This window comes from Ostrea edulis, chromosome 5, assembly GCF_947568905.1.
Source record: "Ostrea edulis chromosome 5, xbOstEdul1.1, whole genome shotgun sequence".
Lineage (NCBI taxonomy): Eukaryota > Metazoa > Mollusca > Bivalvia > Ostreida > Ostreidae > Ostrea > Ostrea edulis.
In genome coordinates this window covers 45172957-45188618 of record NC_079168.1, presented here as the reverse complement: position 1 = coordinate 45188618, position 15662 = coordinate 45172957, and the positions used below count along the sequence as shown (strand labels likewise).

At 35.7% G+C, this 15662-nt stretch overlaps 1 protein-coding gene across 5 annotated transcripts; it reads left to right on the top strand.

Annotated features, from left to right (window-relative positions):
* Position 1: 1 nt before the first annotated feature.
* Positions 2-11905, top strand: LOC125652037 (uridine diphosphate glucose pyrophosphatase NUDT14-like). Of its 5 annotated transcripts, none has more exons than XM_048880928.2 (5): positions 2-141; positions 4171-4214; positions 4936-5000; positions 5157-5370; positions 11494-11905. In XM_048880928.2, the coding sequence occupies exons 1-5, from the start codon at positions 61-63 to the stop codon at positions 11711-11713; spliced, it is 624 nt and encodes a 207-aa protein (XP_048736885.1). In that variant the 5' UTR covers positions 2-60; the 3' UTR covers positions 11714-11905. The 5 variants fall into 5 exon arrangements, with proteins under 5 accessions (XP_048736885.1, XP_048736886.1, XP_048736887.1 ...); XM_048880929.2 differs by lacking the exon at positions 4171-4214 and adding an exon at positions 436-479 and having other exon boundaries at positions 6-141; XM_048880930.2 differs by having other exon boundaries at positions 16-57.
* Positions 11906-15662: the final 3757 nt, after the last annotated feature.

The following is a 15662-nucleotide window of genomic DNA, read 5'->3' as shown; positions in this document are numbered from 1 at the left end:
ACCAACACCAACGAGAAACGAAAGGAACTGAAGTAGTGACTGTGAAGAACTCAAGAAGTAATGGAGAAAGTTACTGAGGTTTATGTTGAGGAATGTACAAAATCTAGATATATAAAACCGCTTCGATTAAAGTACAAACAGGTGATTCATATCAATGATTGGTGAAATATCGTCAACTTTTTCTGTTCTATCGACATCATACTTTCTGTTTCAATCCAAAAATGCGATATAGACCTATAAATATTGTAAATAATTGTGGGTGGTGTTTTTTTTTTTTATATAATTGTGAGGGTTTTTTTAAAATAAAAATAAAACGTGGATTATCATTCATCTCAATCATGCTACACTTTACACTTTATATATACTTGAATTGTGCCCAAATGAACCTGTTCACAGGTATAAAAAAAAATGCTATCTTCTTTATATTTCCTGTAGAATAAAGAAGATAAATGTTGGGACCTTATATCGGAACATGATGAGTAAGTTCCTTATGTGTGGTATTCCTCAAACTGACATTACATAGCAGTGTAGTACAGGATGCACATACATGTACTGTAGTTATATAACTGCACATGCTCCTGATAAATGATAGTTACTACTCAGTACTGTAGTACTCCATGTGTTGGCACATGATGTATACAATAACAAAGAAATGAACTGATTAACAGACAATACAGTAAGAATAAAACGAAACACAAATAATAAATTAAAAACATATATAAAATTCTTTATACATTCAAACTTTTAAGTGTATTAATTAACAGTAAAACTGTTGTGGGTTTTTTTAAATCGAAAGGCATATACTACCTCGAGTGCCTCACACTAAATCAAAATTTTATAATTAGTATACCTGGTTAATAAATAACTAGCCACCAAGGCAGAAATCAAAATCTAATTGTTTTTCAAGATGATAGTTTTAATTCTGGCAGATAGCAAGAATGTTATGAAAGTGAAGACCAATTGTCTTAAAAAAGGTCTCCAAGATCTTTGGGAAAACATGGAATCAGCATTACAGTCATCAATGGTGTTCCACTCCTTGATTCAAAATGAATGCAATGCAGGATTCCTATTTAACATTTAAAATATCACATAAATCTTGTAATTAATACCTTCCTCGATCTGCATTGCATACCAAATTTATATATATATATATATATGTTAAAAATAAATAAAAAAACCTCTTATGATAAAAGATATGTTGATTAATTTATGACTTATAATAATACTTGAATTCCAAAAGGGTTGATATATATTTTCAATCAAATTATTGATATCAAATCTGATGTATACCATTGAATGATCATCAACATAAAAATTTGAAGTCTTGATGTCAATAAATCATGATTCTTGATATCATGAGGAATCAACAAATGAGCAATAAATACATGTTGTAAAATGGCAAGCCATATTCCGGCCACCCTACTTCCAATTTTTAAACACTGTCCAAAGTATTTATGCTGAGTTAGTTGATGTTTCATTTAAAAATTGGAAATTTAGACTGGACAACATTATTAGCTCACCTGAGCTGAAAGCTCAAGTGATCTATTCAGATCACCCGTTGTCCTTCATACATCTGTCCATCTGTCTGTAAACTTTTAACATTTTTGACTTTTTCTCCAGAACCACTTGGCCTATTTAAATCAAACTAGGCAAAAAACATTTGTGGTGAAGGTGATTCAAGTTTGTTCAAATGAAGGGCAACACCTTTCTCCAAGGGGAGATAATCACAAAAATAGAGTGGTGTCATTTAAAAATCTTCTTCTCACTGGGCTAGGGAAGTTCAAATTTACATGAAAGCTTCCTGACATAATGCAGATTTCAGTTTTTTCTTCAAATCATGGCCCCCAGGGGTAGGGTGGGGTCACAATAGGGGATCAAAGTTTTACATGCTGATATCTTGAAAAAATCTTTTAAAATCTTCTCAAAAACCACAGGGCCAGGAAAGTTGAAAGGCCCTCCCCACTTTAGCTGTAGCTTGTGGTCCCTTTTTACCACCCCTCTTTTCAAAGAAAGAGAGAGAGAGAGAGAATCTTGAAATGTGTATTCTTTGTCGATTAAAATCCAAATAACACAGGGACGTAGCAACAGGAGGAAGGGGCTACCCCCTCCCCGTCTCCCCTATTTAGTATGTATACATGTAGTCGACAATACCGTGCGGCCTGACAAGTATTTCAAGCATTAGCATGGCACAGATTATCATGTGGCTGATTTGATATTCAGCAGGTCAAGATGGGGTCAAGACAGGTAAATGAGGTAGAAAGAAAATGTGTAGTTTTTGGAGATTTTTATGAATTTCATCACCGACATGAGATTGTCCGGTCTTGCCTTTTAGATGTAATTTTCTTTATTACAAAAAAGAATTATAATAGAAAGGAGAAGTTTGGACAACCTTGTGTTCAATATAAACAAAGGCTTTGAAAACCGGTCATTTGATGAATACCAATAGAGATTTGACCAAAACAGACAACCCCGACTTTGAAAGACGGCGTAGCTCTCAATGATAATGAATTTTTCAGTAAAATAAAATACCAAACCTGAAAGTTAAGGTATTAATGAACATCTTGGGACATTGTAAATGGCAAAATTCAAACTTTGATGTTTTACTAAATTGTTAGGGGCCATATGTCACAGCTAAAGTGGGGAGGTCATGTACCTGAAAGATTCCTGACATGGTGCAGATTCAAGTTTGTAAAAAGCATTGTCCTCGGAGTTAGGATGGGGCCACAATAAGGGATCAAAGTTTTACATGCGAGTATCATGTAGGGAAAATCTTCTCAAAAACCACTGGGCCAAAAAAGTTCAAATTTACATGAAAGCTTTCTGACAAAGAGTAGATCTAAGTTTGTGCAATTCTGAATGGACCCCTGGGGTAGGGTGGAGCCACAATAGAGAATGAAGTGTATGCTGATATATAGGTTAAATTTTTGAAAATATCTTAAACTATTTAAGTCTTTTTTAAGATAGGACTTTCTCATTTTGTATATACATTTTTTTTCTGAAAGACCTTTCATGTGATGCAATGGTGTGTGACCTTGACCTGGAAGTTTGACCTACTTTTAATAAAACTCTGACCTATCTAATATGTCCTGAACTATCTATTAAGGCAAATCTTTCATATATTGTGTATATACTGTATATATTTCATTCTTTCTTCAAGACCTTTCATTTAATATGATGATCTTTGACATTGTGACCTTGAACTACTTTTAAGAAAACATAACCTATTTAATATCTCCTGAATTATTTAAGGTAGCGCCTTCATGTTTTGTATATAGGTTCTTTATGGCAAGACCTTTTTATTTCTTGAAGCTTGACCGTGTGACATTGACCTTAGAGTTAGACCCACTTTTTAAATCTTTGACCTAGTCAATATCTCCTGAACTATTTAAGGTAAAGCTTTTATATTTTGTATATAGATTCTTTATGGGAATATCTTGATATACTTTGGTTTTTGATCTTGTGACCTTGACCTGGAAGTTTGAACTACTTTTAATAAAAATTTAACCTATTCAATATCTCTTGAACTATTTAAGATAAAGTTTTTGTATTCTGTATGTAGAGTTTTCGTAGCAAAATCTTGATATCATACCATGATCTATGACCTTGGTCTTATCCAGAACTACAAGATCATGTTAGTCATATTGGTGTTGAAGCATCTCTGTGTAATGTGAATTCAGTTTCAGTTATGTTGTGATCCTTTGGGACTAGGTTGGGGCCATAATATGGGGTCAAAATTTTTCATGGGAATAAAGATTGATAAAAAAAATCTTTTAAAAATTACAACAGCTGAACAGTGGCATAGTCAATGTCACTCAGGTGAGCAAGGTAGCCCATGGGTCACATGTCCTAGTTGTAATCAACAGTGCAAGTCATGATTGTCAATGAATGAAACTGGTTGCGGTTGTAGCTTAGAGATTGGTTCAGTGCTTGATGCCGTCATGCCAGGGTCAAATCTAGTAAGACGTTGAAAATAGGTAGTGACTTCTTTGCCAAACGCCCAACATTATAAGAAGTGAAAGTCATGGGTTTTTCAGATATGTCTGTTACAGCCTCACCTAAAGCTACTGATGTCTCTGTATGAGTAGAATAACAATATACAAACAATCACTGAATGAAATTTTTTTTAATATACACTTAAGCACTATGTTCAGGCTTTGTTGTTTTCTTCAGAATGGTTCAGACAAAATTTGGGATGCAATGCAAGTTCATAATAGGTATGTCAGCTAAATTAGAAATACAAATCATTCTAAAACTCGAGTAGTTAGGTACATGTGTAACTGGAATCTTGACATTGATATAATTCATTATTGATGGGGTTATCCTTCTTAGTTTGCATTCATATTAACATTCCATTTTGGACGATTCAAATTTCATATACATTGTTCTTGTTGTTTGCTTTAGTTTAGTTAATCTGAAATAAAATTAACTGTAGAGGAATTCATTTTTTTAACCAACACTTTTAAAAAGTTTCTTGTTATGATCAAACTGAAGAGAAAAAAGGCTTATTCAGTAATACTGATTAGTTGCCAGTGAACTTTGAACAAACGTTGAATTAGGCCAAAAATAAAAATTGATTTGTTTGATGTACTCCAACGGACCCGTTAAATTTGCTCCTACCCGATCATTTTTTTCAGCAATTTTCAATTTCATTTTTTTTTGTTGGTTCCCTTGAAAAATAGAAAATTCTCCTTACTTTAAAACTAAATATTAAAAAATTTCATGACATTAAAAAACAAACAAACAAAAACACCTATCTACCGACCCACCTTGAAAAATGTGGGTCAGAGTACATCAAACAAAAATAATTTTAATGATGGCCTTATTACAATTAGGTTATGGTGATATGGTTGGGGTATTTGCTGTTGGTAAATCTTATGTATGATTTGTTTTTCTGTTGGAATATTGCATTTTACAAGATACAAATTCTCTTTTCAGTGTTGCTGTTCTTTTGTTTAACAAATCTAAAGATTCCTTCGTATTTGTAAAACAGTTCAGACCAGGTAAGAAAGCTCATAAGCATGTTGTATGTAGAATTTGAGTTTGCATATAACAGGATATTTTTATCATGAGGTTATTTCAATTCTTAATACAGGGGAAAAAATAATCCTAATAAACAGAATATTTCAACTTTCTGAATAGGCATTATATTATTTCAGCCATTTATTTGAATAACTCTGAAACGGAACAAAAGAACAACAAAGTAACCATCAATTCGGAAAAATTCCCAGGTGTACTTGGGATAACCTATGAACTCTGTGCAGGACTAATAGACAAAGATGCCAGTCCAAAAGAGATTGCCAAACTAGAAATCTTAGAGGAATGTGGTTTTGATGTTCCTCTAGAGTCCATTGAACATGTGACATCGTACAGGTAAAGAGTCTGTCATAGAAATATCCAAACTAGGCAGGAGAGAAAATAAATTCCAAGTATGCATTTTAGGATTAATTATAATTCAAGGATGAAATAAAAATGGTTAATCTAATTGGCACTGATGAATAAGAATATGCTGTAAGAGGATAAAGGAGTTGTATTTATGAATAGTACATCAGTGAAAACTGTCATGGATGATATCTCTCTGTGGTTGGGGTATTTGTTGTTGGTAAAAAGTTTTCTTTGTTAAGATACCTTAAACTATGTACAGTGTTTTACCTTCCTTAAATGCAGACTCTACTGCTGTTGATCATTATAGTCAATATATTCAACACCACTGGCCCAATATATAATACATTTTAAGTCACATGTATTTACAGGTTCAGGTTCAAGCATAATAATAAAGATTGTGTACACAAAATGACGCAAATGACACAATTCATAGATATGATAATGACAAATATTATGTCAACCTTATTGAGACTTAATAAAGCTGTTTCTTTTCTTGAAAGCTAGAAAAATATACGTTCTTAAGGCATTTAAAACATTACTTCCTCCATATTTGAATAAATTTTGTGTATTTGATAAAGATCCCAAATATTTTGTTATTACAATTTTGTTACCATAATATTTTACAGATCAAGAAATTAATATGAATTTCTTATGTCAACATGGTCAAATAACTTGTTAGGAATTTTTTGCAAACTATAAACTTGGAATGCCATCTCTAATGATTTCATTTTACATCAGTAGCCAGAAAAAATTCAGACATAAAGAAAACATCCTTGAAAGTATATTTAGGAAATAGATTTCGTTTTTGAAAATACGTGAGGTTATGGGCTGTGACGCTTCATGATGGACTGTGACGCTTCATGATGGACTGTGACACTTCATGATGGACTGTGACGCTTCATGATGGACTGTGACGCTTCATGATGGACTGTGACGCTTCATGATGGACTGTGACGCTTCATGATGGACTGTGACGCTTCATGATGGACTGTGACACTTCATGATGGACTGTGACGCTTCATGCAGGACTACTTTATGAAGTGTGTATCACATGGGACACCATCAAAATTACCTTGTATCTTAAACTTGATTAGTGAAAAGTATGTTTAGAATACCTTGGATATTTATGAAGATAACAATCACCTTTCTTTTACCCCACCCCCCCCCCCACCCCCACCCACCACCCACCTCACCCCCGCCTCTGTCTGTAAACCATTACTCTTCTTTAAAAAGTATGTATATCTGCCCCCGAGTGAAAGAGCAATAAACTTTGTGTGTATTACCATGAGGAACGGAAACATGTGAGGAATTGCTACATTATATGCTACATTGTGATCACACTACAAGCAGTACTTGTATAAACTTGTGTTTGTCGACATGGATGACTTTCTTAACATTGGTGTACTATGGAGATGTTAGTTACAAACTTCCATAGACACATGGGAAATGCTGCACTGACCTCATAACAGAGTAAACTGTGTACATTACTAGAGTCTTGTTTCTGTGAACTATCTACTCCTCCACACCTGTACACATCCACATACATATATAGTGTAATGGGACTGTCGAGAAAGATTTTAGTGTTTAAGAATGTAATTATATTCTGACAAATATAGAAGAAAACGTTCAAATCAACGTGACATTTATATGAAGCATAATCATACCCCAGGGAGTGTCATGTTTGTCATGGTTAAACTGTAAAGAAATTTATTTCTCAGTCCCCAAAATAAATGTTACTGTCTGATCAAGAGACACCCCCCCCCCCCCTCCTCTCCCACCTGTTAGGTCTTTTAGTCCTAGCACACACAAATGTAACCAGCCAGTTCAAGCTTAAGTCAAGGGGAAGTAACTCTAAGTAAGACTACAACACTCCTGATTGTTCACTTCTTTGACATCTCTTTCTAAGTTGCAAAGAGATGCTTTAAATTGTGATCAAAAGCAAAACCCTTGAATTTCCAGAAATGCTCTAAATTGTTATGCATCGTGAGTTAATGACTTTATAACTGTTTGTAGGATTAAAAGAACCTGCAAAAATATATATAAACATGAACTTATTCTCTATTTATTTTGCTTTTGAAGTTTAACATGTTAGAAATGTTTAAAAGAGTTATCTGGATACAGTGAAATCACGGTTTATACAGCAAACACAATTATAACAAATTCACACTTACAGCGAAGTGATTTTTATCCCGTTGTTTTAAAACATATTATGAACTCATCGGTTAAAACAAATTACTTATATAATGAATGAATGAAAATGGTTTGTCCCCAGCATTTTGCTATGAGTGTGTTTTACTTTATGGGGTTTGTCTATTATTTTCACAAATCCCCAGTATGTTGACATATGACTGGTGACTCTATATACCGGTAACATCAACACAAAGTAGTTTTCAGTCAGAATGTTGTAGAAAAATGATTTTAAAATATTTTTTTAAAAATAAAAGTAAATTCAGCAATATCAGAAAATTTTATTAATTTTCACCATGCAGGGATGAGTGCATTATAGCATTCACTCATCCCATAGCACTCACTCATGCATTAAGAAAAAACACCTTACATAATCTTGTGACGTTTCCAGTACTCTTGTTTCATCTAGTTCCCAACATTCAATTAATAACCTACAGGGCTTGAAGCCAACTTTTTATGTCACCAGTCCAGCCGGACTGATGGGGTATAATTTCAACCAGTCCGCAGAAAAATTTACCAGTCCAACAGAGTTTTCCAGAAATAATGAAAAATATGCCTCAGACAATATTGTAACAATAAATTAATATGTGGGATTTATATTTACGAATCAGATTCGTCTGATTTCTACAGATCGAAGCATGCCAAATGTGTGTATAAGATTTCATAAGTATATTTTCCAAAATGATGCTTTAGAAAATTAACCAGTCCCATCGGACTGACTAAAACAAATGTCAGTCAGTCCACCAGACTTTTAACCAGTCACAGACTGATGGACATATGTTAATTTTGAGCCCTGACGTATAAGTAAATGATGAATCCTATAAATTGTTTGTTATGCTGTCTTGAGAAGTCATCTAGTTTTGGTATGCATGTATTACATAAAAAAAAGCAATATGGAAAAATAATATAGTGTTCATTAACATAAGAATAAGACATGAGATTTAAGTTGCATGTACCAAGTGTCTATTACAGCAATTAATTGTACAGCTTTATGCATCACCACAAAGTGTCCAGATTCAATATCCATGTACAATGGTCTAGAATGATAGAAGAGTTTAGAATATCTGGCATGAATATAAAATAAGATTTCAATAGGACTGTCATGGAAAATGGGGAAAAAAACCCACTCAATAGAGGTCATTTATCTAAAAATATATTACACAATCTCAACTCACATCACACAATCATTTGACAGATCAAGATGTCTAACCCTTGGTATTCAAGATATTTATGATTGGTGGGAATAGGCCTGTATGGATAAATCCAATGTCAGTTTTAGGACACTTTTTATAGACCTGCAAGATCTAGATTTCATATGGATAAAATAGTAATCCCTTTTAGCATATTCATCTGCAAGTAGGAATATGTGGTTAAGCATTAGATTATGTTAATCAAGTGATTAATAAAAGTTTACAAAGATGAAGTATGCATAGCTCTTGTGTGAAAATGAGGTGTTATTTTTACTTCTTTGTGAAAATTAATTTCTTAGTTTATGAAGGTTACATTACTGTATTTTGCATCTGAAGATGATGTCCTTTTCTTGCATTTAAATATTCTCTTTTGGGAATAAAAGTTTTGCTTCATTCCCAGGATTTAATTTAAGCATTTGTCAATACATTGTGAAAATTGATATTAGTGAGTGTAAATTCATCTGATAGTTCTCATTTTGTAAGATTTCACTAATGTAAGTTAAACAGGATGATTATTATGTAATGCAGTTTCGCTTTAAAAAAAAAAAAAGAAAGAGCAAAGGAAAGGATTGCTAACATTTGCAGGATTTGACAGTACTAAATTTGCAAATAGATTTTTAAATCTTGGTCAAAAGAAATTGCAAAGAAGAGGAGGTAAACATTATTGGAGAGGGAGCACTTAGTTGGGCAAAAAAAAACCCACCAAACAAATGGGCACAAAGGTTAATTAAGCCCCCTTTAAGGAAGAGGAACTTCATGCTTTGCACTTGTTAATCTGTCTGTATATCGGTCAGTAGACCGATGTTATCCACTCAATATCTTGAGAACCATTCACTTGATCGTAATGATACAATCTGATTACAATCAGATCCTATGATCCGCTGACGTAGATTGCTATACTAGTATAGTGAGTGGATCATATGATCTGATTCTAATCAGATTGGTAATGATATTTCATATGTGTCTTGGTTATGAGTAGAAGAGGACCCCTCTTGATTTTCAGGTCAAAGGTCAAAGTAAATTTGAGGACTACTGCACCCATGGGGTCTTAGGGGTAGGGCAAAAATTGACCAATTTTCAAATATCTTCTTCTTTATAAATACACATCTGTAACAAAAACTAAATGCACATTCATGTAGAGCAAGAAGGTTTCTACCAAAATTTTAAATTTCAAAATTAACGGGGTAGAGGTTCTGACTCCAGGGCAGGGCCAAAATTGGTGTATTGCGTTTAAGTGTAAAACATTTTAAAAACACATCTTTAATGCTATTGATACTGAATTGAAACTAAATGGATATTTAGAAGGAATAGGTAGTCCTTTACCAAAATTGTAAATTACATGATCCCAGGAAGTAAGGGATTTGGTTGAATATTGTTTAACATCCTGCTCGAGCATTTTTCACTCATATGGAGACGTCACCATTGCCGGTGAAGGGCTGCCAAATTTAGGCCTCTGTTCGGTGCTTATGGCCATTGAGCAGTGAGGGATCTTTATCGTGCCACACCTGCTGTGAAACACAGCCTCAGTTTTTGCAGTCTCACCCAAAGGACCACAGTAAAAGTTCAAAGTTTAACATTGGTTAACTCAGAAATCTAGGTCACACAGATTTCCATATTGATAATGCAAGCATCCTCATGTTGTGTAGTTTCAGATGTGTTTACATCTTGACCCTTGGGTCCAGGATACTATAGGGGGTTCTCTCACCATTCTCATGTAGTATAGATTGTTCATACCATGATCCTGGGTCAGATCAGAGCCACATTAGGGGTTCAAATTAAGGTTAACATTCGTTACGCATAGACAAAATTTCTGAAAATCTTTATCTAAGAAAATTTAAGGGTACAGATTGTCAGCTTGGAAAGCAAACCTTATATAATGTTTTATAAGGTTTATTGATACTTTGACCGCCAGGGCCAGCACAATAGGGTTTCAAAGTTTAAATTTGGTTATATTGAAGAAAAATCTGATAAATCTTTTTCCCAAGAAGTAAAGGTACATACTGTTAATTAGCATGTAAGCATCCTCATGAAGTCTAAGATCAAGTTTTAACATTGGTTATAAAATGAAAAATATTTTGAAAATCTTCTCAAGAATCACCAGGACACAGATTTTTTAATCAACATGAGAGCATCCTGATGACATGTTCTTTCAAGTTTGTTCACGCTAGAAACCTTGAGGCTAGGATGGGGTACAATAAGATTCAAACTTATGTAGAAATCACTTAAGAACCACAAGGATACAGTTTGTCAAATTAATGTAATGTATAAGTATCTTCATGAAGTGCAGTTTCAGATTTGTCATTATCCCAAGGTTAAGGGTGGAGCCACAATGGGTTCAAAGTTTAACAGTGGTTTTATATTTGGAATTAATTATGTACTAGTAATTGATCCCATGGGGTCTGCGGTAGAACAGGTCTTATTGTAAGAGGCGACTAAGTGGGACGGTCATTTGGATGAGACACTTTAAAAATCCCTCCTTGCTTAAAGGCCATAAACCCCGAGCATAGGCCTAAATTTTGCAGCTCTTCACCGGCAATGGTGATGTCCTCATATGAGTGAAAATTTCTCAAGAGGGAATATAAACAATATACAATCAATTAATCATTCCAGGAATTGTTAAATTGATATGCAAGCAACCTCATGAAGCTTAGACTGACATCTGTTTGCTCCAGACCTCTTGGTATTCAGGTGAGCAATGTGATCATAGGAACTCATTTCATTTTCTTTTAAACAGGGCTGGTGTTGGAACTACTGGAGCCAAGCAGTTTTTATTTTATGCAGAAGTAACAGAGGAAATGCGGACTGGAAAGGGTGGTGGTGTAGTAGAGGAGGGGGAGATGATCGACGTCATTGAAATTCATAAATCAGAGGCAATGACATTTGTAATGGATGAAAGCATAAACAAACCAATAGGAATGCTGTTTGCTGTGTTATGGTACTTTCAAAATAAGTGAATTAAATTATAGGAAGTATTGTGCTATTGACTTAATTGTTAGTGTCAGTTATATGTCTCACGTTTTCAACAGTCAATAATCAAATGACGATGTAACTATGACAAATGCACTGATGATATATTGATATGTATGTGTGAAAATCTCAAAATTAAGAGATGAAATGTAAAATTTCGTATAAAGGTCAAAATTGGACATGTTATCTTTATCATTTCATGGTAGATTAATCATATAATGTTGTGTTTGCAGTATAAACATGTAAATCAAGTCCTGCCCAAATTTTAAAACAATCTTATATAACGGATATTTCTTCAAAATCATACATAGGTTATTTATTAGGACACTCGCAACAAGGGAGGAAGGGACAAAGTGTCCACTTGATGAAGTAGGGGATCCTAATGGGTACTCCATGTCATGCACATAAGAGGTCTGTGATACCTGTTGTTTAGCTCACCTGAACTTTGACATTTTCTGTATCTCACAGGCAATAAAGGGGTTTAATGACTGCCTAGCTAGCTGAAGTCTTTGAAGACAAGGCGGTAGGAACATCAGGACAAGTTAGAGGACCAGGCCTAGGGCTATGAGTTCCTGCTTTCAGATTGGGGCTGTAGTGTTACCACCCGGTGACTCCTGGAGATGGGGACATATTTGGAGTCCGCATTTGTACTTATGAGGGGAGTAATGGACAAAGTGTCCACAAGCTAGAGTAGATAATCTTAAGGAGTACTTGATGTCATGCAGACAAGATGACTGTGATACCCAGAAGTGTTGTTTAGCTCACCTGAACTTTAACATTTTATGTTTCTCCTATAGAATAAAGGGATTGAGTAATTGCCTTTTTAGCTGTAATTTTTAAGACAAGGCAGAAAAAACATCAGGGCAAGGTGCAGGACCCATATGGCTATGAGTTTTCGCTTCGGGACTGTAGTGGTACCACCTGTTGGCTCCTGGGGGTTGGGATAGCTTTGGAGTTCCTCACTTTACAAAGAGAGTAAGAGGGAAAATGTCCACTGGTTGGAGTAAGGGACCCTATTGGGTAGTCGATGCCTTGAATACAAAAAGTTTGTATTACCCAGAAAAGTTACTCCTGGGAGGGTTGGGACAGATTTGGAGTTCCTATTTCTACTCAACAAAGAGAGGAAGGACGAGAGTATCCACTAGTTGGAGTATTGGATCCTATTCAGTACTTGATCCCATACAGACAAAAGGTCTGTGATACCTGGAAGTGTTGCTTACCTCCCCTGAACTGTGACATTTTTCATATCTCATAGAGAAGATAACGGTTTAATAGGATAGGTATGTAATGGATTTAGAAAATTTCACATAGTACTAACTATACTGTGTATTTTGTATGAAAGGCGGTAAGTGAAGGGTAGAGAATTAATATTAATTTAGTTGGCGGCTGACCCTTGATTTATATGGTGGTTGCCACTTAATTTAACCAGCGACAGCTACTTAATTTCTGACGGCCTCCACTTAATTTAACTGTCAGTTGTCGCTAATTGAATTAAATATGTAGCTATTGATTTTGGGGTCAAAAGGTTGATGGTCAATGTCAATACAGAACTTAATACAAACTTGAATCTACACTTATGTCAGGAAGATTATGTGTAAATTTCAACTTTTCTGGTCCAGTGATTCTTGAGGAGAGGAGTTTCAAAGATTTTTCCAATATACTTTGATAGCCAGTTGTGGCCCTATCCTACCCCTGGGGGCCATGATTTAAACAAACTTGAATTTTCTGCATGTGAGAAAATTTTCATGTAAATTTCAACTTTTCTGGCCAAGTGCTTCTTGGGAAGATTTTTATATAACCTCACCCTATTTTTGCCTTTTCTTGAATACCTCCCCTTTGAAGGGAGTATGGTCATTCATGAAAAAAAAAACTTGATTTCCCATCACCCAAGTTTGGTTGAAATTGACACAAAGGCTCTGGAGAATATGAATATGTGAAAAATTGAGGAGACAAAGACAATCACTACAGACTCTATACTAATTTCAATCGGAAAAGCTCACTTGAGTCTTTGGATCAGGTGAGGTAAACAGGAGACAGTCAGCCGATATACCTTACTGTAAAATAACGGAAAACCAACGTTGTCAAAAGAAGGGTAGGGGTTGGGGTCTACTTTGTAAATTAACCGCAAGTTTGACAAACAACAATGCTCTTAATTGTAAAACACGCACACAATTACTAATCATTAATTCATAAAGTCATACGAATGTTCTTGATATCAACTGTCGACAGGTAAATGTGCGCACGAAACCAAAATTTGTGTGTCGCGTCTTCTGTCCGTCAGATTTTTCACAATTTCATCTTCTCGACGAAACCTAGCATACAGTATCCTTATGTGTAGAAAATTCAAGTTCGTACAAACGAAGAAGCACCTTCCCTTTCACTGGGAGACATTCAAGAAAAGAAAAAAAATTGAAAGGGTAATGAAAGGTGAAGATAAGAAAGCGATCAATCTCGTAACTCCTAAAAGGAATACAAAATAGTGAGTTTGGGCAAACACGGACCCCTGGACACACCAGAGGTGGAATCAGATGCCTAGGAGGAGTGAGCATCTCCTATCAATCAGTCACACCCGCCGTGAGCCTTATATCTAGATCAGGTAAAACTACTCAAATCAGTATGCCAAGAAAGACCTAACAATCAATATGAAACACGTCAGACAGCGTTTGACCCAATGATAGATTGTATTGGCAAACTAGATCATTATAACGACCATAGGATTTGCGAAATGCTGACTTTTAAAGAAGTTTTTTTTTCCAGGCGAGCTCACAGGGGCTAAGCCCGTTTTGGGTCCGAACTCTGTGATACCATAAATATGGTATCACAGAGTTCGGGCCCAAAACGGGCTTAGCTCCTGTGGGCGAGCTTAAAAACACTTTGAGGTACCACACATATTTTGCCAACTAGGGAGGAAATATTCGGTACCTTATAGGATCCCCAACGAGGTTCAGTGGTCTCTTGGACCCTTCCTGAGTAGATGAAAGAATAGACGTAGAGACCTTAAATCTGTCGAGCTCTGCTAGGGCCACCAGGTGGTACCTCTACGGCTTCAAACAATGCGTGGATTGATAAGCCTAGATATGGAGAATATCTACGATGGCTAGACAAAAGCCATTGTACCGAGTAGTCTCTATGAGATATGGAAAATATCAGAATTCAGGCGACCTAAACAACTCTTCCGGGTATCACAGAGGTCTTGTCTGCATGGCATCGAGTACCCCTTCGCATTCTCTACTCCAACCAATGGACACTTTGTCCCTGTCTTCCCACATAGAGTAGAAGAAGGGACTCCAAATCTGACCGACCCCGGGAGCCACCGGATGGTACCATTACAGCCCGAAACTGAAAGCGGGAAATAATAGCCGTAGGAGTCCTCTACCTTGCCCTGGTGTTCCTTCCGCCTTGTCTTCAAAGATTACAGCTAGATAGACAATCATTTAATCCGTTTATTGCCTGCGATATACAGAAAATATCAAAGTTCAGGTGAACTAAACAACACTTCCGGGTATCACAGAACCATGAGAACTCTTATCTGTATGGTATTGAGTACCTCTTATCTGTATGGTATTGAGTACCTCTTGGGAATCTGCACTGCAACCAATGGACACTTTGTCCTTGTCTCCCCTCATAGAATAGAAATAGGGATTCCAAATCTGTCTGACCCCCAGGAGCCACTGGCTGGTACCCCACAGCCCCAAACTGAAAGCGGGAAGTAATAGCCCTAGGAGTCCTCTATCGTGCCCCGATGTTCCTTCCGCCTTATCTTCAAAGATTACAGCTTTAAAAACAGTCATCGGACCCCTTTATTCTCTATGAGGTACGAAAAATATCAAAGTTCAGGCGAGCTAAACAACACTTCTGGATATCACATACCTTTTGTCTGCATGGCATGGAGACACCTTTAAGATCCCGCACTCCAACCAGTGGAGACTTTGTCCC

What these genes read in the sequence shown, in the direction of transcription:
- LOC125652037 (XM_048880928.2), top strand. Translation starts at nt 61, where the DNA reads ATGGAGAAAGTTACTGAGGTTTATGTTGAGGAATGTACAAAATCTAGA. An exon ending in TGTAAAACAGTTCAGACCAG is followed by an intron (nt 5,001 to 5,156) that starts GTAAGAAAGCTC and finishes ATATTATTTCAG; the next exon opens with CCATTTATTTGAATAACTCT. An exon ending in GAACATGTGACATCGTACAG is followed by an intron (nt 5,371 to 11,493) that starts GTAAAGAGTCTG and finishes TCTTTTAAACAG; the next exon opens with GGCTGGTGTTGGAACTACTG.